Source organism: Suncus etruscus, chromosome 8 (genome assembly GCF_024139225.1).
Source record: "Suncus etruscus isolate mSunEtr1 chromosome 8, mSunEtr1.pri.cur, whole genome shotgun sequence".
In the NCBI taxonomy this organism is placed as follows: domain Eukaryota; kingdom Metazoa; phylum Chordata; class Mammalia; order Eulipotyphla; family Soricidae; genus Suncus; species Suncus etruscus.
In genome coordinates, this window is record NC_064855.1 from 35713882 (window position 1) to 35737587 (window position 23706).

General features: G+C 43.0%; 1 protein-coding gene across 1 annotated transcript in view; it reads left to right on the forward strand.

Moving 5' to 3' along the window:
* Nucleotides 1–11347: 11347 nt before the first annotated feature.
* The window catches only part of LOC126015903 (histone-lysine N-methyltransferase PRDM9-like), a 31664-nt gene continuing 19305 nt past the window's right edge, over nucleotides 11348–23706 (forward strand). The window contains exons 1-3 of the mRNA XM_049778447.1: nucleotides 11348–11407; nucleotides 13288–13414; nucleotides 21530–21610. Coding sequence (XP_049634404.1) covers nucleotides 11348–11407; nucleotides 13288–13414; nucleotides 21530–21610 — 268 coding nt within the window. The remainder of the gene's footprint in view (nucleotides 11408–13287; nucleotides 13415–21529; nucleotides 21611–23706) is intronic.

A 23706-nucleotide genomic window follows, 5' to 3' on the forward strand; every position in this document is an offset into this window, starting at 1 on the left:
TTGAGTAAAGTGATGCATATTTCACCTTCTCCTGACTTATTTGCCTAACATGATACCATTCAACTCCTTTCAAATTGTAACTTTAAGTGGTCAGCCCAGGGGGCCTGTGGCTAGCTGCCCTGCCCAGAGCCCCCAACATACCAGTCAAAGATACCCAGAAGTCCTGGCATGCGGAGTGTTCTGAGCCCAGCCCTGCCTCTCTACAGTGACGATTCTAACCACTTTTTAACTTCTCTTTATGAGCTGTTCAACAAGGAATTTTGGTGAAAGAGTCTCTCAGTTTAATTCTTATGATTGAACCATGTCATGGGGGGGGGATTGTTGGATTTGTTCTTATGGCCCCCATATGCACCAATAACGCCATGTGGCATTGCTCCTTTTTTGCATAGGCACATTAAAATGGGAAAATACTATACATACAAATAAGATTTTATCTAATAGAGATTGGAACAGACAAATCTTGTAGTGCAAAGGGACTTTACACCCTGAACATTGACATAACGACCTGGCACAGGCCTCAGAAGAAAGGGCATTTTCCATTCACCCCTGAACCAGGGAAGCCATCCACGAAACATCCAGGTTTGTCTATAACATCACCTGGAAGCAATCCTCTACCACGGAAGACCCTATCACTGCTCAGACATCGACCTGCTCAACAGAGACTTCCCTTAACACTGAGAAGATTTAACAACAACAATGACCTGCTTACAGGACAGGGCTCTCTGCATTGCCCTTTAATGGTGAGGTGAAACAAGAGGACGCTCCACATCCTGACTTCAATGTAGGATATGCAGATTCCAGGATATTTAATACAGAAACATGATACCAACAACAGAGACTGTGTGAAAAATAAAAGTGTGTTGGCAGTACAGACAATGTCTTGGATTGGACGATCTAGCTTGCCTGGAGCCTAGAGTTGGTCTTATGCCAGGAAATTTCAGGGGTCGGGTCTCTTTGTATTTAGGCCAAGGTTATTCCTTTCCATGCCCCTCATATTTTGGTGGGCCTATGCAAACAACAAGTGCCACTCTAACACCGTTTTTACTGTGCTCCTTTGACTCTAATCCTTAAAAAAAAAAAAACACTTAAAATTTGAGGTTAACTTAAGCTAATATGCATGTACATGGAAATGTAAAAAATACTATGCCTCTAATGTTTAAGGAGTTACATAAGTTTTATGGCTTTAGATTGCCTTGTGTGCTGTTAAGAAATATTATAATGTGTTACAATCTGGGGACTTGAGGGGCAAAGTAATTGTACATGAATTCTGTTTTATTTATCTTAATGTTCTCTGGTTGAAAGTTCAAAGTTAAGATATCAGCAAGGGGACTTCTGAGAATTATGTTATGGGTGATTGTCCTTCCACTGTAACCTTGTCTCTCTCTTTGCATCTTTGTTCTCATAATTAAAAATTAAAAAATTTAAAAAATAGAGTTCCTTTCTCTCCACATCCCCGCCAGCACTGCTTGTTCTCATTCTTTGTTATGTACACCAATCTCTGTGGTGTGAGATGGTACCTCATAGTTGTTTTGATTTGTAATGATTAGTGATGTGGAGCAATTTTTTTCACGTGCCTTTTGGCCATTTGTATTTCTTTTTTGTCAAAGTGTCTGTCCATTTCTTCTCTTTTTTTGATGGGATTAGATGTTTTTATCTTGTAAAGTTTTGGTATCAAGGTGATGTTGGCTTAATAAAAACTATTTAAGGGGCCAGAGAGATAGCACAGCAGCGTTTGCTTTGCGAGCAGCCAATCCAGGACCTAAGGTGGTTGGTTCGAATCCCGGCGTCCCTTATGGTCCCCCATGCCTGCCAGGAGCTATTTCTGAGCAGATAGCCAGGAGGAACCCCTGAGCACCACTGGGTGTGGGCCAAAAACCAAAAAAAGAAAAGAAGAAAGAAAAAAAGAAAAAAAAACTATTTGAAAGTGTGCCAGTTTTTTCTATTTCATAAAAAAAAAAAAAAAAAAAAAAAACGGCCAGGATTGGTCGTAGTTTCTCTTGAAACATTTGAAAGAACTCATTAGTGAATCCATCTGGGCCAGGGCTTTTTTGGGGGGTAAACATTTGATTACCATTTTAATTTCCTCAATGGTGATGGCAGTGTGTTTAGATATGCTACATTCTCCTTATTCAAACGTGGAAGGTTATAAGAGTCCAAGAGTGTATCCATTTCTTCCAGGTTCTCATATTTGGTGGCTCCAGGAGAGTTTTTACTGGGCCTTTCCTGGCCCTGTCAGTAGAGCTTCAGGAGATAGAATAGGTCTAATTAATTTAACTAAAAATAGATATACAAGTTAACACTTACGATGTTGGTTGAAATTAAGTCTTTTTTGTCAAAAGCTTTGCATTCTTTAATATCCTATCAAAGCCAGAATTATCTACAATCATGGGTGCCCTGTTTTGTTTATTGCTGTGTTATCCTCCAACAATCCACACATCATGTTTAGAGATGTGAAAGAGGTGCCTCAAAAACATGGATAAAGTCTTCAGTAACATTAAATGGAACAGAATGTTCTGGAATTCATGGAATTAATGGAATTAATGGAATTCCATAATTCACTAAAAAGGACATCTAATATATTTATCCCAACCCATTGTTAATGTAGGTGCCTGACATTTTCCTGGGTTTAAGGATCCAAGTTTACCCATCTGGTCAGTGATGGAAGTCATACCACTCCCAGCAGACTGCAGTTTGAAATGATTTGTGTTTGGGAGACTATGACTTCTGGGTGTATGCTTCAAGATGAGGCTAGATATCCCTGTGATCCATTGTTTATATTATTCATGTGTAGCATGTGATGACCTCTGAAAATTAACAGCATCAGCTTTAAAGCAATGAACAATTTCTTCCACTCTTCTATGCACTTGGAGTGTCATTGGTTATTTTAAGGATACAGAGGTAGTACAAAACATAGTTTTGTTATGAGTTATGAGAAGAGCATCCACGACTCCTTGAGTATTGGAGGGAGGTCCTTTAGTTCAGATAAATATGCCATAATGTGATAAAGAGGCAGTTCATTGTACAGACATCTGGATAAAATCCAAATTTTGGGAATAAACAAAAAATATCCAGTTCTGGAATCACCCAAGCTGTGTTTGTTTGCTTCAAAGAGCCACCTTAAACATTTTTCATAGGGGTATCCTACTTATCACTAGGTTTATGTAGGAGAACCCCACTTAGGCTTGTGTAAACTATTTTTTTAATTTTTATTGTGGTCAAAGTGAATTACAAATCTTTCACACTAATATTTAAGACACGTAGTGCTAATGAATGAGGGGCATTTCCACCAGTGTTGTCCACCAGTGTCATTTCCACTGGTGTTTGTCCACTGGTATTTCCACCAGTTTTGTCCTCCCTTCACCCCTATTCCCAGCATACATCCCACTTCTCCCTCCTTTACCCCCCCCCTGTAATGCTAGTGCAACTGTTCCCCCCTTGTACAACTTGTTGTAGATTGGGTATCGATTCTGTTGTCGTTGACTTTGGATTTGGTATTCAAGTCTGATCATTTTTTAATTCCACTAACTGAACATAAAACTGTCTGGTCTTGGTACCATCCATTTTTCTCCCTCCAATTATGAGGCTGATCAAGGTGATTCCAGTAATGTGGCTCTATTGAAGATGTAAGAAAAGATATGGGAGGAATCCATCTAGGTGTTGTAACTATCCATTTGGAAAAAGAAAAGGAAAAAAGAAGAAAAATGTAACAAAACAAAACAAGACAAGACAAAGAAACCAATAAGGGAATAACAACAAAAGTACAAAAAGAATTAAAAAAAATAATAAATCAAAAACCAAAACCATCAGCTACAAAGAAAACAAACAAAAAGAAACAAAACCGGGGGGGGGGGGGACGGAGGGATAGCATGGAGGTAAGGTGTATGCCTTGTATGCAGAAGGACAGTGGTTCGAATCCCAGCATCCCATATGATCCTCTGAGCCTTCCAGGATCGATTTCTGCGCATAGAGCCAGGAGTAACCCTTGAGCGCTGCCGGGTGTGACCCCAAAACAAAACAAAACAAACAAAAAACAGACCAGCAACTTCTTGAAAAAGGATTATTGGGGGGGGGGGGCTGGAGGCTGGAGAGATAGCATGGAGGTAAGGCGTTTGCCTTGCATGCAGAAGATTGGTGGTTCGAATCCCGGCATCCCATATGGTCCCCCGAGCCTGCCAGGAGCAATTTCTGAGTGTAGATCCAGGAGTAACCCCGGAGCACTGCCAGGTGTGACCCAAAAACCAAAAAAAAAGGGGGAGGGGTAATGGGTTATTTTTGTTGTTTTTTTTTTTTTTTGGTTTTGTTGTGTTTGCATAGACACGGTAAATATTGGGGAAATTAGAATGGAAATTCCCTTGGCCTAAGAGATACAGGGTTTCTCTTACCTTGAAGCGTACTTCCATGGGAACAACTAAAGGCGCCATACACACCCCAAGGTCTTTTTATGGTGCCAGAAAACTTTCCGCTCAGATGTGGGTGATGACATCCCACCTCTGTAGCTGAATATCTTGTTATTTGCATAGGTCATAGGGTGAAGGCTAGATATTTTCTTTATGGTTCTAGGATTCCATCACTGTTGTTGTAATCAGTCTTCTATAATTAGTGGACTTGGTTTTTGCTCAGATCCTAGGACAGAACCTAGGCTATAGTCTTTCAGCATGATTTCAAAAGTTCTGCTCAGTCACAGTTGTCAAAGTCAGACCTCTGAGATTAGAGATCTTGGTTTTTGTATGAATCCTAGGCTGAGGCTTAGTTTAGGAACTTCCTCGTTGTTCCCTTGATAGGTTCTGTCCAGTCCATGTTTGTCAAAGTCAGTCTTCTGTAAATAGCGATTTTGGTTTTTGCTTAGGGCAAAGGATGACATGTCTCGGGCAGCCCTCTCTTAGCTCAAGTTGTCTTTTCCTCATGTCAGGATGTCATGTTAAAACTGGTGCAAGTTGGTATCTGGACAGCATTCAGAGTTTCCCTGGGAGTCTGGTTCCTGGTGATGTTGCTGGAACCTATGTCGGTTCCAAGTCTGGGATCTGGGGTTCTGTGTTGGACAGTCGCTGTCCAATCACGTGAAGTCTAAGTTGGGTCCACATGATATATGTTCAGGGTGGGAGGTGAGCTGGTCAGACGGGGAGGGACAGAAATCGGCTTGTATAATCTAAATAGTGATCTCAAGTGTTCTTATATTTTTCAAATTTCCAATATCCGGGAAAAGAATAGTCCTCCTATAGTTCTCTGTTTTATGAAATATTTCAATTCCTTGGTGCCATTTAATTCCCAGGATACAATGTTATACCTTCATGTCTGACTGAAAAAGAAAAATAGAGATTCTAGCCACCAGTCTAAATTTAATCTATTCTAAATACAGACCTTTAGCCAACTGAAGTCATGACAGAAAATTCCTAATCCCAGCAGGAAGCTGCTTCTGCCCTGCACCTGCACTGGAACTCGTCTTTATTATCCGTGATCCTATGCGCTCTTTTTACTATTGAATTTACACCTCTTAGGGCCAATTATGCCCTGCAGTGTGTTCTGAGCAAAACTTTGTAGTTCTCATTGTCCTTTGGTGGAATTCTGAGACAGCTGGAAGCTCTTGGTGTCCTGTACATCCCTTCCCTCTCCCTGTGTGAGTGTTCACTTTTCTTCACTTCAGTTGGCCTCATCCAGAGTTAACAACTGGGGACAATAGATTATGTAAACATTGGTAATGGGGGCTGACACTAATAGTGATGTTGGTGTTGAAGTGCTAAATGCATAAACTTTATATGCATTAAACATAAAAATATATCTTTCAGGGGCCAGAACGATAGCACAGTGGTAGGGTATTTGCCTTGCACGTGGCTGACCAAGGATGGACCCTGGTTCAATTCTCAGCATCCCACATGGTCCCCCAAGAGTCTGCCAGAAGTGATTTCTGAGCACAGAGCCAGGAGTAATCCCTGAGCACTGCCATGTGTGGCCCAAAAACATAAATAAACAAATAAGTAAAAATATATTTTTCATTTTATAAATCACATTTCTTTCACTGAAAAAAGTAAAGAACATAGTTTTTGCAAGCTAAAATGGGAAGACATCAGCTCATGAGAGACTTCTAGGAACCTCTGATAAGAATTGCTGCAAGATTAAAATATATTAAATGGTAATTCAAAAAGTTTGTATTTGACTCTAGTTATTAACTTCCAGATTCACCATGTTCTTGACATTGTTTCAGCCAGTTTGTAATTTGGCCCTTCACAGAGGCTATATAGATGAGTTGTTACCTGTATCAAAAATGATATCAACTTGGACTCATCACAACCTCTGGAACTGTACCCTCTGGCATACTCCAACTAAGTAGGTTAATTGCAAAGATTGACTGCCTAGAAGACTCAGAATAGGTAAAGTCAGCTAAGGAAAACTCATCTTGGATGCTGAAAACTGGGCATGCAGGGAGGATCATATGAGACCTCACTCCAGAATCTTTCTGGAGTGGTGTCCAAACACTGCTTTTTGCACCAGTGGTGTCTGATTCAGACCGGTGTCTGTACTTCTAGGAAGATTTCTAGTTTGTGTCTGTGGTTGGACAATTAACTTAGCCATAATTAAAACAGTCATAACAACAAAACTCTCAAGGATACTTGAACATTTAGTGAACCTAGGACTAGATGGAACCTTTCCCCTTGCACTGTTTGAGCTGTTCAATCCTCAGCATCCCATTTGGTCCGCTCTGAGCCTACTAGGAGTCATTTATGAGTACAGAACCTGGAAAACTGCTGAATGCAGCTAGGTGTGCCCCTAACCCCCCCTTAAAAAGAACCAAGAACATGATGACAATTTTAATGTATTTTTTTTTTGCATTTGTCGAAGAATACATATGGATCTTGAAGGTAGCTTTAGAAGAAAAATTAATAACTCACCTTCTGATGAGAGGTGAGGGGTAGGATCTGAGGAAGGGATCCAGAGCTGCTAAACCTGCCTCCCAGGAACAAGCAGCCATAGTAGCAGCTTTGGGACCCAGAAACCACTTTGGCAGTGCCCAGGTGAGGGGCAGGATCCAAGACAAAGAGCCAGTGGAGTATATTGCTCCACTCTGCTCAGTAACCACACACTCCTCCTAGTCAAGGAACTCCAGCACCAGACATAGAAAACAGGAGGGGTCTCTATTGTGTTCCCTGTTGCACTGGCAAATGGACTAGTTCCACTCCTTGGTTTTGTTGACTTCATTTTATTCTAACAGCTACATGGTATTCCAGTACATATATGTAAAAAATTACTTTTCTACTCATCTGATCTTGGGCAATTGGGTTGTTTCCAGAGTATGACTGTTATAAATAGTGCTTACCCAGTATGATTAGCAAGCACAAAGTAAGAGAAAAAAGAGCACCACCTGGTGGTACTCATCAGTTTTGGGTGCCCCCCCCCAAAAAAAAAAAACAGACAAGCACAAGACATTCATAAAGAAAAAATGCCTGCGGTGGGGTAGGGAGCTTCCAGCGTTATGGACTGAATGCCCACTAACCTCCCCCTGTAATCTTTTTTATTCAAACTCTATTCACCTGGTGGGGGGAGGGCTGATGTTGTTAAAGGATGAGTTTTATCCAATGCTTAAGTAAGCCTAGGTGGATCTTCAAAAGGGGTGGGTGAAAGAAAGAAGAAGCTAGGACAAAGTTTCTGTTTGGGGGAAAGCAGGGTGTGTGCTTTGAGTGTTTTAGATATACTATGGGTTGCTGGGGATCCAAAATGCCATCCCAGGCAGCCACGTGCATTTTCTTTTTTTTGGGGGGGGGGCAGGGACACACCCGGCCGCGCTCAGGGGTTACTCCTGGCTATACGCTCAGAAATCACTCCTGGAAGGCTCGGGGGACTATATGGGATGCCGGGATTCGAATCACCGACCTTTTGAATGCAAGGCAAACGCTTTACCTCCATGCTATCTCTCCAGCCCTAGCCATGGGCATTTTCAAATGTTCTACTGGCTGTGCTATCACTCTGACTTCATCTGGCCCTACGTTTTTTTACCCTTAATATACCTACATTTTAATATTATGTTTTTATTAATCAAATACTACTTTATTGAAATACCTTGCTGACAAAGTTGTTCATAATTGAGTTTCAGTCATACAATGTAAACCCCCTTTAGCTGTGTCCATTCCTCACTGCTGATATGCCCAGTTTTCCTCCTGCCCTTTCCTCTGTCTACCTGATCAGACATTTTACTTATCTTTCTTCTTCTCTTCCTTCATTCCTTCCCTCCCTCCTTCCTTTACTCCCTCCCTCTCCCTTCCTCCCTCCCTCCTCTCTCTTCCATTTTTCCTTTTGTGACATTGTTTTGCACTCTCGTTAATGAAGGGGAACTATGCATATCATTTTATTTCTTTTTAGCATATAATTCTTGTCCAGAGTGATAAGTTTCAACTATCATTGTCACTGCCAGAGTGGTCCCTTGTGTAACCTAACTGTACTGCTACACAATTTGTGGCAAGCTTCTACCATGACTGGTTCTCTTGATCTTCCTTTCTATTGTCTCTGGATATTCTTGCCATACTATCTTTTCCATTATATCCACAAATGAGTAAGATCCTTCTATGTCTATTTCTCTCTCCCTCTCTCTCTGCCTCATTTTACTCACATAATACTCTCCATATCCTTCCAAGTATAAGCAAATTTATGATTTCATTTTATTCTAACAGCTACATGGTATTCCAGTACATATATGTAAAAAATTATTTTTCTACTCATCTGATCTTGGGCAATTGGGTTGTTTCCAGATTATGGCTGTTATAAATAGTGCTTACCCAGTATGATTAGCAAGCACAAAGTAAGAGAAAAAAGAGCACCACCTGGTGGTACCCATCAGTATATAAAAAATTTAAAAAGAAAAATAAATTCATTGATGTTTCAGAGAATATACTATAGTGGGACCTTTGTAAAAACTTTTTTGTTTTCAGGGTCACACATGGCAATGTTCAAGAATTCCTCCTGCTCTGCACTCAGGAATTACTCTCGGCTGCCTCAAGGACCATATGGGATGCCTGGGATTGAATCCGACTGGCCGCCTGCAATACATTAGCCTTCCCTATGTCCTATCTCTCAGGCCCTAGTAAAGTATGTTAAATGGCAAATGTTGGCGTTTTCTTTTAGTTCTGTTTGGGGAATCCATCTGGCATGAGCTCATTGACTTCACATTGAGTTCTACAAGTCCAAAAATGAAGAGTGTTTTATGTTTCTTTGAAACTGAAGCTTCGGCTTCTGCATAGAAATAGATTTAAGGGCCCGGAGAGATAGCACAGCGGCGTTTGCCTTGCAAGCAGCCGATCCAGGACCAAAGGTGCTTGGTTCGAATCCAGGTGTCCCATATGGTTCCCCCTACCAGGAGCTATTTCTGAGCAGACAGCCAGGAGTAACCCCTGAGCACCGCTGGGTGTGGCCCAAAAACGAAGAAGAAGAAGAAGAAGAAGAAGAAGAAGAAGAAGAAGAAGAAGAAGAAGAAGAAGAAGAAGAAGAAGAAGAAGAAGAAGAAGAAGAAGAAGAAGAAGAAGAAAAGAAGAAGAAGAAAAGAAGAAATAGATTTAAAAGAAGAAGAAGAAGAAGAAAAGAAGAAATAGATTTAAAAGAAGAAGAAGAAGAGGAGGAGGAGGAGGAAGAAAAGGAGGAAGAGGAAGAAAAAAGAAGAGGAGGAGGAGGAGGAGGAGGAGGAGAAGAAGAAGAAGAAGAAGAAGAAGAAGAAGAAGAAGAAGAAGAAGAAGAAGAAAGAAGAAGAAGAAGAAGAAGAAGAAGAAGAAGAAGAAGAAGAAGAAGAAGAAGAAGAAGAAAGAAGAAGAAGAAGCAGAAGAAGAAGAAGAAGAAGAAGAAGAAGAAGAAGAAGAAGAAGAAGAAGAAGAGGAGGAGGAGGAGGAGGAGGAGGAGGAGGAGGAGGAGGAGGAGAAGGAGGAGGAGGAGGAGGAGGAGGAGGAGGAGGAGGAGAAGGAGAAGGAGAAGGAGAAGGAGAAGGAGAAGGAGAAGGAGAAGGAGAAAGAAGAAATAGATTTAAATCACCTGATTCAAGTCCAGAAATAAAACTCACCTTCCAGGCCAAGAAGTGTCTGATAACTAGCTAAAACCTGGCCCTTTAAGACTCCGACAGGAAGTCGTTTGACGTCACGTCAATGACGTCAAGCAATCAGACATTTCCCCCCGCCCCCCACTTCAGGCGCCAGATCCTGATCGGAAAGCTACTGTTGCTGCCTTCTTTATCCGGAGCGAAATTTTCGGGGGGGGGGGGGTTCTGGGGGAAGGGGTCCCCGTGTGCGCAGAGGCCTCTGGAGGGACGATTTCTCTCCGCCCTCCGTCAAGAAGCGACCTGAGCGCCCAGGAGATGCAGGGTCTCCGCCAGGTGAGCTGCGGGGGCGCCCTGGGGAGGCTGCAGGCTTGTGCCTCTCCTCTGGGGGCTCTTGCTCCAGCCCCGGGAATATTGGGTTTTTTTTTCTGCAGTTAATGTCCAGGGGCCACCATGGAGAGCTCAGGGTTATAGAGCGTTCTGGGTTCACTCCCAGCGGGTCAGGGGAACCCCGTGCAAGGCAAGTGGCTTTACGCTCTACTTTTATTATTTGAGGTCCTGGCTTGCGATTGTTTCCCCAGAGAAGGAATATTTCTTCTGTAAGTTGCAGAGCCTTACCACTCTTACCACTCTCCATCGCTCTGTGTCCTGGTGACCCCACTCTTTTGGGATGAGACTTTTGGGATTTTTTTGTTTTGTTTTGTTTTTGAAGAGAGGGAGTTTTATGCAAAGTAGTTATTTTTGCAAGGGAGTATTGAGCCACAACCAGCCTGGCTCAGGGGCGCATAGGTACATCCCGAAGTGTACAAGTGTACTACTTGGAGCTGGAGAGATAGCATGGAGGTAAGGCGTTTGCCTTGCATGCAGAAGGTCGGTGGTTCGAATCCCGGCATCCCAAATGGTCCCCTGAGCCTGCCAGGAGCGATTTCTGAGCATAGAACCAGGAGTAACCCCTGAGTAACCCCTGCCAGGTGTGACCCAAAAACAAACAAACAAAAACAAGTGTACTACTTGGATCAGTTGCCTGCAGGCAAAAAAAAGCCCTCCCCTCCCCACAAAGATCCACTGATTGTAAAAAGACTATTTTAGTCTACAGCTCCAAGTGCAGACACAGGTCACATCATGGTCCTTAGTAAACAATGTGGATTTTGGGATAATTTTGCTAGACAACACGCTGTGTGGGCGCTTTCCACATGTCCCCTCACAAAAGAGTAGTTGCTGGGAAAAATATTCAGATGCCCAGATCTGGTTAGAATCAAGAAAGATCCAATAGGATGCATTTGGGCAGAGGTTGTGCTCATCTTTGTTGCTCTGGGATTTGATCTTTCTCCAGGACTTTCTGCAATGGGCCTTGCTGCCGCTCTGGTGAAGATGGGGTTACAGGGTCTGAAGTCCTGTCCTCAGGTAAGGGGCTATTGTGGGCTCAGAAGAGGACAGGGTAGGGGGACAGGAGTGTGAAGCCCCCGCAGGACTTGTGGGGCCCAGAGATGTTTTAGGAAGGAATCTGGAGATGGAGTGTGGCTGCTGGCACTCCTGGCAAGGACACTGGTCTCTAGTTTGAGGCCACTGCTATCCTTGTTTGTTGTCTTCTGTTTGTTTTGGGGTTCACACCAGGTGGTGCTCAGGCCTTCCTCCTGACTCAGTGTTCTTGGGTCAATCCTGGCAGATCTAAGACCCTATTGGATGCTAGGTTCCAGGGTTGTGCTGGTAATATGGATCTGAATGTTGGTGAGGAAGGAGACCTTGATCCCAGTATTCTGCCATGAAGCATCATTTCTACCTCACGTGGGGACAAGGTTTTTGATTGATTTCCAGTTTATGGCACCACAGCTGAAAGGGGAATTTTCCTGACTCTGCACTGTGGAATCATATCTCCTGGGCTGGGGAATCATATGGAGTGTCAGGGATTCAGCCAGTCAGTCTGTGACAGCCCGGTCCGAGGCAAGCATCCACCAAATTGTCTTGTTGGTCCAGCACAAAGTTCTTTTGTACTTTGCTACTGCTCCCAGATGCCAGGTCGATGCTCATGCACAAGTCTCCTTCCTGTATTCACTCAGGACCATCCATTCAGGTATGGTGAACTCTGCCTGGGGTTCCTAACTCAGGGCTCCTGGTGAAAATTTTTCAACCTTGCCTGAAGAACGCGGCAAGGTCCTTTATAGCATGTGTGTTTTTCTCTGGTTTTTGTTTGGTTTTAGTTATGGGTGCTTTGTGCTATGCTGTGTCTGCTTGTTTTGTATTGAACTTTGTGCCACATTGTTGGTGCTCAGGGATTTTCCTTGACTACACAGAGGGTTCACTCTAAGCGACATCAGGGGACACTAGCCTTTGCCTGGGATTGACCCCATGTTGGCCCTGTCTGTCCCCTCCTGGCACTGTTGCTTCAGTCCCAGGACATGCAGTTCAGCTTTTTTGTCCTTCACTCTTCAGAGTCTCACCTTCCTGCAGCCACATTTCTCCTCAGTAAACCACTTGCACTTCCAAAGCCTCCTTGTCTGCCGTCCCATGGCTTGTGGTTCTAATTGGGAAACAGGAACAGAGGATCTTTCTGGAAGCCATAGTTGCTGAAGTCAGGTCCTTTCACCTGCACTAGAGGGATATGTTTGGGAGTGCTGATAACCCAAAGCACAGATTTGATTCATTCACTGGACCCTGCATTTCTTCTTGCCACTTGTATCCTGGGCATAGATGGGCTCTATGGGAAGGAGGGGCTAGTTTGTTTTTAACATTTTGGATCATACCAAGAGCTGATATTTTTATCGCTTTCTGGCTCTGTTGTCAGGCATTTCTCCCACCAGTATACAGTGAATCCAGTACAGGGATTGGCCTGGGGTGATCTCTGTGCAAAGAAAGTACACCTCCTGGGCCCGGAGAGATAGCACAGCGGCGTTTGCCTTGCAAGCAGCCCATCCAGGACCTAAGGTGGTTGGTTCGAATCCCAGTGTCCCATATGGTCCCCTGTGCCTGCCAGGAGCTATTTCTGAGCAGACAGCCAGGAGTAACCCCTGAGCAACGCCGGGTATGGCCCAAAAACAAACAAACAAACAAAAAAAAGAAAGTACACCTCCAAGAACCATCTAGAATACTGTCCTCATATCACATTGGCTGATGGCTTTCTAACATGATGACTGGGGACCTTCCCCTCTAGGTGCCCATGGAGAGAGGGATGTGGAGGCTGTGTGCTCGTGAGGACAGAGGGGGAGGCCCTGAGTTCTGCTAGGACCCTGTGGGGGCCCTGTCCACTTCTCAGGCCTTGGCCCTGACCCTCTCTTTTGTGTGCTCAGGACATGGTGACCTTCCCTGATGTGACCGTGAGCTTCTCCCCGGAGGAGTGGCTATGTCTGGACGCCTCTCAGAGGAAGCTCTACAGAGATGTGATGCTGGAGACCTATGAGCACCTGTGGGCAGTAGGTGAGAGCTGCCCTGGGGCCACTGCATAAGCTACATCCTGGAGTAGGGTGGTGTCGGGATCAGGCAGGAGTCTGGGTTCAACCAGGGATGTGATTCTTTTGAGCCCCAGAAACAAGCCCCTCCCCATTGTTCTGACCCCTCCAGCCCCTGCCTTTATTTCTTAGATGAGCACAACTTTATATTGTTTTATAATATATTTATTTAAGCACCTTGATTACAGACATGATTGTGATTGGGTTTCAGTCATATAAAGAACACTCCCCTTCACTAGTGCAACATTCCCATCACCAATGCCCCCCATCTACCTCCTCCTCCCACCCCCACCTGTATTTGAGACAGGCTTTCTACTTCTCTCATTGACATTGTTATGATAGTTATCAGTGTAGTTATTTCTCTAACTGCACTCACCCCTCTTTGTGGTGAGCTTCATATCATGAGCCGATCCTTCCAGCCCTCATCTCATTTGTCTCTGGACATTATTACAATAATGTCTTTTATTTTTCTTAAAAGCGCAACGTTGTATTTTTAAATATATTTTTATCAGCCAGAGAAATCATACATTGTGTCAGGGGTTTGGGGTATCTGGTGTCATTCCTGAGCACAGAGCCAGGAGTCGGTCCTGTTCACTGCAGGTTTGGCTGAAAGTGATGTGATTTCATGAATCAAGGGATCTTACCTACATCGGTATGTGCTCAGAACTTATTCTGGACTCTGACTTCAAGGATTACTCCTGATGGATTTCAGGAATCCTCGGAATCCTGGGGTGAGGTCTGGGATCATTAGCTAGTATCCTGGGTTGGCCTTATTTGTAGTCATGTGCATCCCCTCTACTATTGGTTCAATCCTCATGAGACTGACTACAGAATTTATAAGTGACTTAATTTGTTTTCATGATTTCAAAAGATCCACCTCCCCAATGCTTCTTGGGATATTTTGTTGTCAGAGATGAAATCTGATGTTCCTGCATGCAGAGCATGTTCCCAAATTCATTGTATCCTGTCCCTGGCCAGGGAGAGTTTTACTTTTTTGTTTATTTTTGTATTTGGACTCCGCAGGCTTATGCTCCAGTCTGGACCCAGGAATATCTCCTGGTGGGGCTTGTTGAAAGCTATATGGTTCTGGGGATCGAAACATTTTCAGTTCTCTGCATGGCACATACCATACGTACTGTAATATCACTCCAACCTCTCTTTTTTTTTTTATTTTACTTTATTAAAACCATTGTGATTTATAAAGTTCTTCATATTTGGTTTTTAGACAATGAGTCAGGGCCTGTTCCACCACCATTGTCAACCTCCCTCCTCTCTTGATTCTATTGTTGTTAACTTTGGTTTGGATATTTAGTGTTGTCATTCTTTTATTTCCACAAATGCACCTGAGTTCACCTGGCTCTTGCCCTCAGCTTTTCTTTATTCCACCCACTTCTTAATTTTATAGGAAAATGCAGAAATATGAAATAGGACAAAGTAATTCTTGGCCCAAAGTTCCATGAAAAAGGTGGAAATCCCTATCTAAAAGATTTTTTTAAAAATTGGATGGCAGGGGCCGGGAAGGTGGCACTAGAGGTAAGGTATCTGCCTTGCAAGTGCTAGCCATGGAAGGACCACGGTTTGATCCCCCGACGTCCCATATAGTCCCCCCAAGCCAGGGGCGATTTCTGAGCGCATAGCCAGGAGTAACCCCTGAGCATCAAACGGGTGTGGCTCAAAAACCAAAAAAAAAAAAAAAAAATTGGATGGCAGTTCTTTTGTTGCATAGGTGCAGCAAAAGTTGAGGAAAATAGAAAGGAAAAACCTTTGGTCTATAAACAGAGCATCCTGCCATACAACCAACTACAGCCTCTGGGCATACTTAGTTGTCTAACCACAAAGTCTGCCTTCATGATCTCAGGAAACATTTTCAGTCTTGGTTGTCATAGTCAGGCTTCTGTAACTAAAGATCTTGGTTTTGAATAGATCCTTTATTGAAGTCAGGGTGACACAGGAGTGTCTCCTGGTTTCATCTCACCTTTAGGTGGCAACACAGGAAACCTGCTCTGATAGCAAGTTGTTGATGTTTCCAAGTCATCAGGGTGTCACATGAATTCATCCTGGAGCAAGTTGGTGCCAGGGCAACATTAGGACCTTCCCCGGTAGAAGTTTAACTCCATGTGCTACTGCAGAAAACCATATCAGTTCCAAGGATGGAATCTAAGGTTCGGGGGTGATTGATGTCTGAGTGACTGAAGCCTAAGTCAAGTCACAATGACAAATGTTCAGGATGAATATTCCTATCTAACTTACATAAAAACTTCTTTCTCCACCTAAGGTTTCCCCATTTTATTGTGCCTATGCAAAAAGGAATAGTGCCGCATGATACAACTGGTGCATATGGGGTAAAAATAACAAGCTGATCCCTGTAACCTGGTTCTAACATGAACTCACAACCCAAGAAAAACTTACCTATTAGGATTTTCTATTAAACAAATCCAAAAAAGGGATGGAGAAAACTACAAGAATTATACCAATTAAGGATATACATCTAAATAAATATACAAAGAAAATATACATATGCCCTTTAATTCTTTTGACAGTCTTGTGGGGGTGGGGAATAAAATCTGGAGCATAGCTTCAGCCTGCAACATAATCTTGTGGAGTCAGAAAAACTGCTTACAGCAGTCAGGGATCAAGCTGAAGATCTCTCAAAATCCAAATCCAGTAACAAGCAACAATCCACAGCAAAGGGAGGTGGGAGAAAAGGGGCCGCTGAGAGCAAATTAGCAGCAGTGGTGGTGACAGCTTCTTCCTGGGCTGAGGCAAGGTGGGGTGGGAGGCTGTGCTTTCTCTTCAAGAGTCAGTTGGCAACAGGTTAGAATGGGGAGGGAGGGGTCTGTTCCTAAGGAGTTAAGAACTGAGGGTAAGAAAGGTTATATAGGGAGAAATGAGAGAATGGGGTGAGAGAGCAAATACACACACACACACACACACACACACACACACACACACACACACATATATATATATATATATATATATATATATATATATATATATACAGCATTGACATTATGTACAATACAGACAGACATTAGAAAAGTTCTTTTTGGGGTCCGGAGAGATAGCACAGCGGTGTTTGCCTTGCAAGCAGCCGATCCAGGACCAAAGGTGGTTGGTTCGAATCCCGGTGTCCCATATGGTCCCCCGTGCTGGCCAGGAGCTATTTCTGAGCACACAGCCAGGAGTGACCCCTGAGCACCGCCGGGTGTGGCCCAAAAAAAAAAACAAAAAACAATAAAAAAAAAAAAAGTTCTTTTTTATTTTATGTGTGTGTGTGTGTGTAATGTGTGCCAGTCATACCCGTTGGCACTTGGGGATTTCTCCTACCCTCTGCACTCAGAAATTGCTCCTGGCAGGCATGGAGGATTCCAGGAATCAAACCACCATCCATCTTGGGTAGGCTGCATGCAAGGCAAATGCTATCTCTCTGGCCCCTAGAAAAGGATTTTTAAAGTGATAAGGAGGGGAGGGGAAAAGGGAAAGGTTATATATAACAGGGGAAGGACTATATACAGCATTGACATTATGTACAATACAGATAGACATTAGACCTACAGGTGGTCAACAGACAGACTGATACACAAATAAAATTTTAAAAAATACTTTATTTTTATCACACTATGAAAATAAATCCAAAGGTTGCGGTTGAAAAACTGAACCAGGTGGAACAGGACAGAGCACTTTAAAAATATCTAGCAGACCCGAAGGGATAGCACAGTGGCGTTTGCCTTGCAAGCAGCCGATCCAGGACCAAAAGTGGTTGGTTCGAATCCCGGTGTCCCATATGGTCCCCCGTGCCTGCCAGGAGCTATTTCTGAGCAGACAGCCAGGAGTAACCTCTGAGCACCACCGGGTGTGGCCCAAAACAAAACAAAACAAAAAACCCTGGGTGGTACTGGCTCAGTATAGCTTGAGCTAACTGACCTTACTGCCCCACCCAGAAGTGGTCTCTGAACTCAATAAAAACAGCAGTTCTGGCAGGCAGATTAGTGGAGAAATGAAGTAGAAGACTGCCACCCTACACTTGTTTCATCCTCAGCCTGGTCTGGATTATTTCTTGCGCGACCCTGATTCAGATTCATTCACCTGGGGTTGAAGATAGGAGTGATTTTAAAAAAAGGAGTCTACACCTGAAGAAATGGGTCTTGAGATCCAGGTTCCTTTCCTGAAAGCAAACTGAAAACATGGGCATTATGATGTAATAGTAAGCTAGCTTGAATTGAAAATAAATTGCAAAAACATAAAGAAAGAACATATATCAAGTGTCTATGGCATGCAGTTGCCTAGTCCAGTGGTATATGTAGATATAAACATTAGGTCATACTAGACATAATCAAATTGGAAATGAGTAGATTAGAATATTTGTCAAGACATTATAATGAGCACTTCTTTTGAAGTCTAATATAATGTATTGTAATATGAAAATCTGGCGGCCAACTTATATCTCCAAGAACCACTAAGAACAAAAAGATTAAGGAGTTGTTATAGACATTAAAATTAAGACACTAAAACATTTTTTTTGTTTTGTTTTGGGGCCACACCCGGTAACGCTCAGGGGTTACTCCTGGCTATGCGTTCAGAAGTTGCTCCTGGCTTGGGGGACCATATGGGACGCCGGGGGATCGAACCCGGTCCGTCCAAGGCTAGCACAGGCAAGGCAAGCACCTTACCTCTAGCGCCACCGCCCAGCCCCTCTAAAACATTCTTATAGTGAGCACTGTAGCGTGAGTCCATGGCTTCCAAATGCATTCTGCACCTGTTTCTGTGGGTAAAAGTATTAGAACATTATTATAGACCTCTATAAAGAGCAGTTAATTGAACACCTGCCCAATCTAAACAACTGTATTCGTTGTGGCAGGTCTCTTTGATGTATAAAAGAGAATATAGGCTTCTCTGTTTCTCTTCTTCCACACAGTTTGTTTCCTTCTACTCACTATATTCTGGAGCCAATGGTGTTTGAGACAACTACCATTTAGAACATTGTGTTTCTTCATGCATTGATTCTAAATTCCACTATAAATGATATCATTCTGTATTTATCCTTTTGGTTTACTTCACTTAACATTCTATCTTCTCTTTCCATCCATGTTGCTGCTGATTGCATGATGGCATCATTCCTTACAGCTCTGTAGAATTCCATTGTATATGTGTACCACATCTTCATGATCCACTCATCTGTTGTTGGATATCTAGTTTGTAGCTATTGTACTGAGTGTTGCAGTGAATAGCAATGTGTATACATCCTTTTGTATGAATGTCTTTCTGTTCTGTAGTTAGATACCAAAAGAAAGATTGCTGGGGTATACGGCAACTCAATTTTGAGTTTACTGAGAACCATTTATACTATTTTCCATAGGGGTTGGACCAGGCAGCATTTCCACCAGGAGTGGATGAGTTTCTTTCTCACCACATCCTTGCCAGCAGAGATTGTTCCAAGTATTTTTATGTACCATCCTTACTAGGGTAAGATGACAAATCATCGCTGTCTTGATTTGGATTTCCCTAGTGATAAGTGATTGTAAAATAAAACCCATGAGTTGTGAGATTATCCTACGTATTTCTAAGCCCCAGGCAGACAGGCCTGAAGAAGCAGGGTAGCAGCGAAGGAATAATAAGCCAGGAGAGAGTAATGGAATCGGTGGCCCCTCCCTGGTGGTCTCTGCCAGAGCCAAAATCTAGAAATCCTCTTTCTTTTATTAAACCAATTTCTAATACACCAGGAGGGGGAAGATTGAGAATAATGTAGGTGGGCATTACATACCAAAATAGCCCAAAAACAAAACAAAAAAAGGGAGGGCGGGGAGATAGCATGGAGATAAAGCGTTTGCCTTACATGCAGAAGGACAGTGGTTCAAATCCCGGCATCCCATGGTTCCTCTTGTCTGCCAGGAGCAATTTCTTTTTTGTTTGTTTGTTTGTTTGTTTGTTTTTGTTTTGGGGTCACACCCGGCAGCACTCAGGGGTTACTCCTGACTCTACGCTCAGAAATCGCTCCTGGCAGGCTCGGGGGACCATATGGGATGCCGGGATTCGAACCACGGACCTTCAGCATTCAAGGCAAACGCCCTGCCTCCATGCTATTTCTCCGGCCCCCGCCAGGAGCAATTTCTGAGCACAGAGCCAGGAGGAACCCCTGAGCGTTGCTGGGTGAGACCCAAAAACAAACAAACAAACAAAATACCAAAATAGATTTATGGAAAGAGGAAGATGGGGAAATGCCTTTGTTTTGGTTTAATAGCTGGGTGTCATTTTACAGTTTTGGATACAAAATGGGATAGAGACTATCTCTTTCTCTTCTGAGTCGTTATTTGTATAAAGTAATGCACTGTCTTTTGGATATTGACTTTGTAGCTGGCCACTTCACTATATTGGTTTGTTGTTTCTAGGAGATTTTGTGTGGACTCTTAGGGTCTTCTGCTGTATATCATCATGTCATCTGGAAATAGAGATAATTTGACTTCCTCTTTTTCTATTTGGAATCCTTTGATTTCCTTCTTTTGTCAGATTGCTACTGCTAGGACTTCTGATGCTGTGCTGAATAAAAGTGCATTCGAGGTCCCGAAGGCGTTTGCCTTGCAAGCAGCCGATCCAGGACCAAAGGTGGTTGGTTCGAATCCCGGTGTCCCATATGGTCCCCCGTGCCTGCCAGGAGCTATTTCTGAGCAGACAGCCAGGAGTAACCCCTGAGCACCGCCGGGTGTGGCCCAAAAACCAAAAAAAAAAAAAAAAAGTGCATTCAACCTGCAACCTTGCCTAGTGCCTGACCCTAGTGAAAATGTTTTCGGTTTTTATCCATTAATAATAATGTTGGTTGGGGCCGGAGAGATAGCATGGAGGTAAGGCGTTTGCCTTTCATGCAGGAGGTCATCGGTTCGAATCCCGGCGCCCCATATGGTCCCCCGTGCCTGCCAGGAGCAATTTCTGAGTGTGGAGCCAGGAATAACCCCTGAGCACTGCCGGGTGTGACCCAAAAACCAAAAAAAAAATAATAATAATAATAATAATAATGTTGGTTTAAAAAATAAATAATAATGTTGGTTTGTAAAGGAAAAATTTCCCCTGAGTTCCCTGACTGCCCTGATCACCTACCTCCCTTCACAATTGTCGGAACTTGTAGACCCAGTTACAGTTCAACTTTCTTTCTGTTCTGACATGGTTCTAACCTGGTCATGTTAACCCTGTAAGCTTGCACCTGCACCTTGCAAAAATGTGATTGAGCAAATGCCAGATGTCTTGTACTTCCTGAAGCAAATCAATCTATTGTACCTTTCTATTGTTTGAAATACTATATACAGCTAGTAAGCTCATGGCTCGGGGCTGGCAGTTTCTGGCTTATGCTGGATTCTAGCACAGCCCCTGCATATGCTTGTAAGAAAATAAACCCCCTGCTTTTGCATGAGACTGTGGTCTTGGTGTCTTTGAATGGCGCATCATTCTCCTGGACTTAACACCAGAGAGTCCCTGTCTCCACCCAGACACAGACCTGAAATGGGGAGCAGGAGAGCAGGAAGATCAGGACCAGTATCCTCCAGCTTCTTATATTTTTTGTTTCTGGGCCATACCCTGTAACACTTAGGGGTTACTCCTGTTTCTGCCCTCAGAAATCACTCCTGGTAGGTTCGGGGGACCGTTTGGGATGCCAGAGATTGAACCCAGGTCCATCCCAGGTTGGGCATTTGTAAAGCATATGCCCTACCAGTGTACTATTGCTCTGGCCCTAGCCTCTTTTTAATATACCATTGGGCTTTGGTAGTCCTTGGTTTTATTCCTGTCTCTTCACTCAGTGCTCACTTCCTGAAAGGCTCAGAGAACTACAGAGGATGCCATGGTCAGATGCAGGCCAGCCATGTGCAAGGCCAGTGCTGTCCTATTGCTCCCCATACTCCCAGCCCACTCAATTAGACTCTTTCATTTCAACCTGTTCTCATCTGTTCAGTAACCAACATGCATATGGGGAGCAGAGATTCTTTTTCTTCATATTTTCTGTGATTTGGCCACTTTCATTAGGGATTCAGACTCATGTATGGGCTGCTATCTTCTTCCTTGTCTCTAACCCAGGATTTGTGTCCTTCTCTGGCAGGGTATTGCCAGGTGAAGCCTGCTCTGATCTCCTGGTTAGAAGGAGGAGCCTTGGGAAGACTGCAGAGAGGTGTATTTGCAGGTGAGTATGAGAAAAGTCCCCTGGGCTCAGAGTCTGGGTTAGATGTGGAGCATTGTGAACTCTGGGCCTGGGGCATTGGTCTTCTAATCAGAAGTTCAGGGCCTCTCCTGCTCCTATTCACTGCTCTTGACCCTGAGTCCCAGAATGTTCTGGAGCCTTGCTGTCTTGCCTTTTCTCTTTCTGGTTCCCTGTCTGTGAATGTTTAGAACAGATCCTGAAATTCTGAGCCTTCACTCACTGTCTGACTGCACAGCCCTATGTCAGGGTACCCTTCTCATGCTCTTCTCCTTTTCCTTTACTCAGGCTTTTGCCCTTGAATCATTATGGGGTTTCTCAGATCTCCAAGGAAATTATTTTCTTTTTATTTTATTTGAGGGTTCATTGAGGGTTCACTCAATGATGGTACTTGGGGCTACTCCTGGCCCTGTGCTTCAGGAATCACTCTTGGTGGGCTTGGGGAGCATTATGGAATTTACTGGGAAATACTGGGAATTTAACTCAGGTCAGCCTCTTGCAAGGCAAATGTCCTCCCTCTTGTGCTTTCTCTCTGTACCACTCAGAAATATATTTTGTCTGTAGTTTTAAACCATTGATGAGTGAGCCCAGCACAAAGCTAAGGTAGATTTTGCTAAGTTTCTCACCACCATCCTCCCAACCTCTTGCCTTTTTTAACAGCAGATTTAGTACCTGAAAATAACATGCAGTTAACTCCATCCATGTTGCCACATTAACCATATTGCATTCAACTTATTTTAATTTCTTTATTTAACAGAATTATTACAGAATTGTTCTTAGTTGGTTTTCTCTCATAGAATGTACACTGTCCTTCACTAGTTGTCTAATTGCACTCATCACTTTTTGTGGCAGGGTTCATATCATAAGCTGGTCCTCTAAGCCCGTCTGTCTATTGTCTCTGGATATTATTTTATTTTTCTTACATCTAACCACAGATATAAGATGAATGAGATTATTCTATATTTACCCTCACTCTGATTTATAATATATGCATAATAATCTCATGTAAGCAAATTTTATGACTTTATTTTTCTTAACACCTGCCATAGTTTTCCATTGTATAGATAAATGTACCATTGTTTCTTTAGCCACTGATCTGTTGTCAGGCACCTGGGTTGTTTCCAGATTCTGGCTATTGTAAATAGTGCTGCAATGGGCACAGGGGTGTGGAGCACATTTTTGTACTGTGATTTTTGTTGTTGTTGTTGTTCCTAGAGTCTATCCCTAGGCATGGTATTGCTGGATCATATGGGAGCTTAATTTTCAGTTTCTTTAGGAAAATATATATTGTTTTCAAGAAAGGTTGTACTAGATGGCATTCCCATCAGCAGTGATGAGAGTTCCTTTCTCCCTTCTTCATGCCAACAGTAGTTGTTCTTGTTCTTTCTGATGTGGTGTGACAATACCTCATTGTTGTTTTGATTTGCATCTTCCTGATGATTAGTGATAAGTAGCATTTTTAGCCCCTTAACAGATGGGTACTGGGTGAATAGTTTCTTCCATTCTATAGGTAGCCTTTGTATCATAGCATCTCAATTTAATTTAGTTTTGTTTGAGTATCTTTTCTTTTGCTTGCTTGGACAGTGAAATTCCCTTCTTGAAGATGCCTTTAGTCTGATTGTCACAGTGTTTTGCCTACATTTTCTTCTACATGCCTTATTATTTCAGTTCTGATAGCAAGGTCTTTAATCCATTTAGATTTGACCTTTGATCATAGTGTTAAAGAGAGGTCTGAGTTCACTTTTATGTATTGGTTGACCAGTTGTCCCAACACCAATTGTTGAAGAGGCTTTCCTTCTTCCAACCTGTGTTTCTTGCCCCTTTATCAAAGTAATTGATTGTATGTGTGAGGTCATTCTCTGAATACTTAAGTCTATTCCATTGATCTGAATGTCTGTCTATTCTAATAGCATGCTGTTTCAATGACTACTCTTTGTAGTAAAATTTAAAGTTGGGGAAAGTGATGCCTCTCGTCTTCTTTTTCCTAAGGATTCCTTTAGCTATTTATGACTGTTTACTTCTTCAAATGAATATTTTATCCACTTTAAAAAAATGTCGGGGCCGGGCGGTGGCGCTAAAGG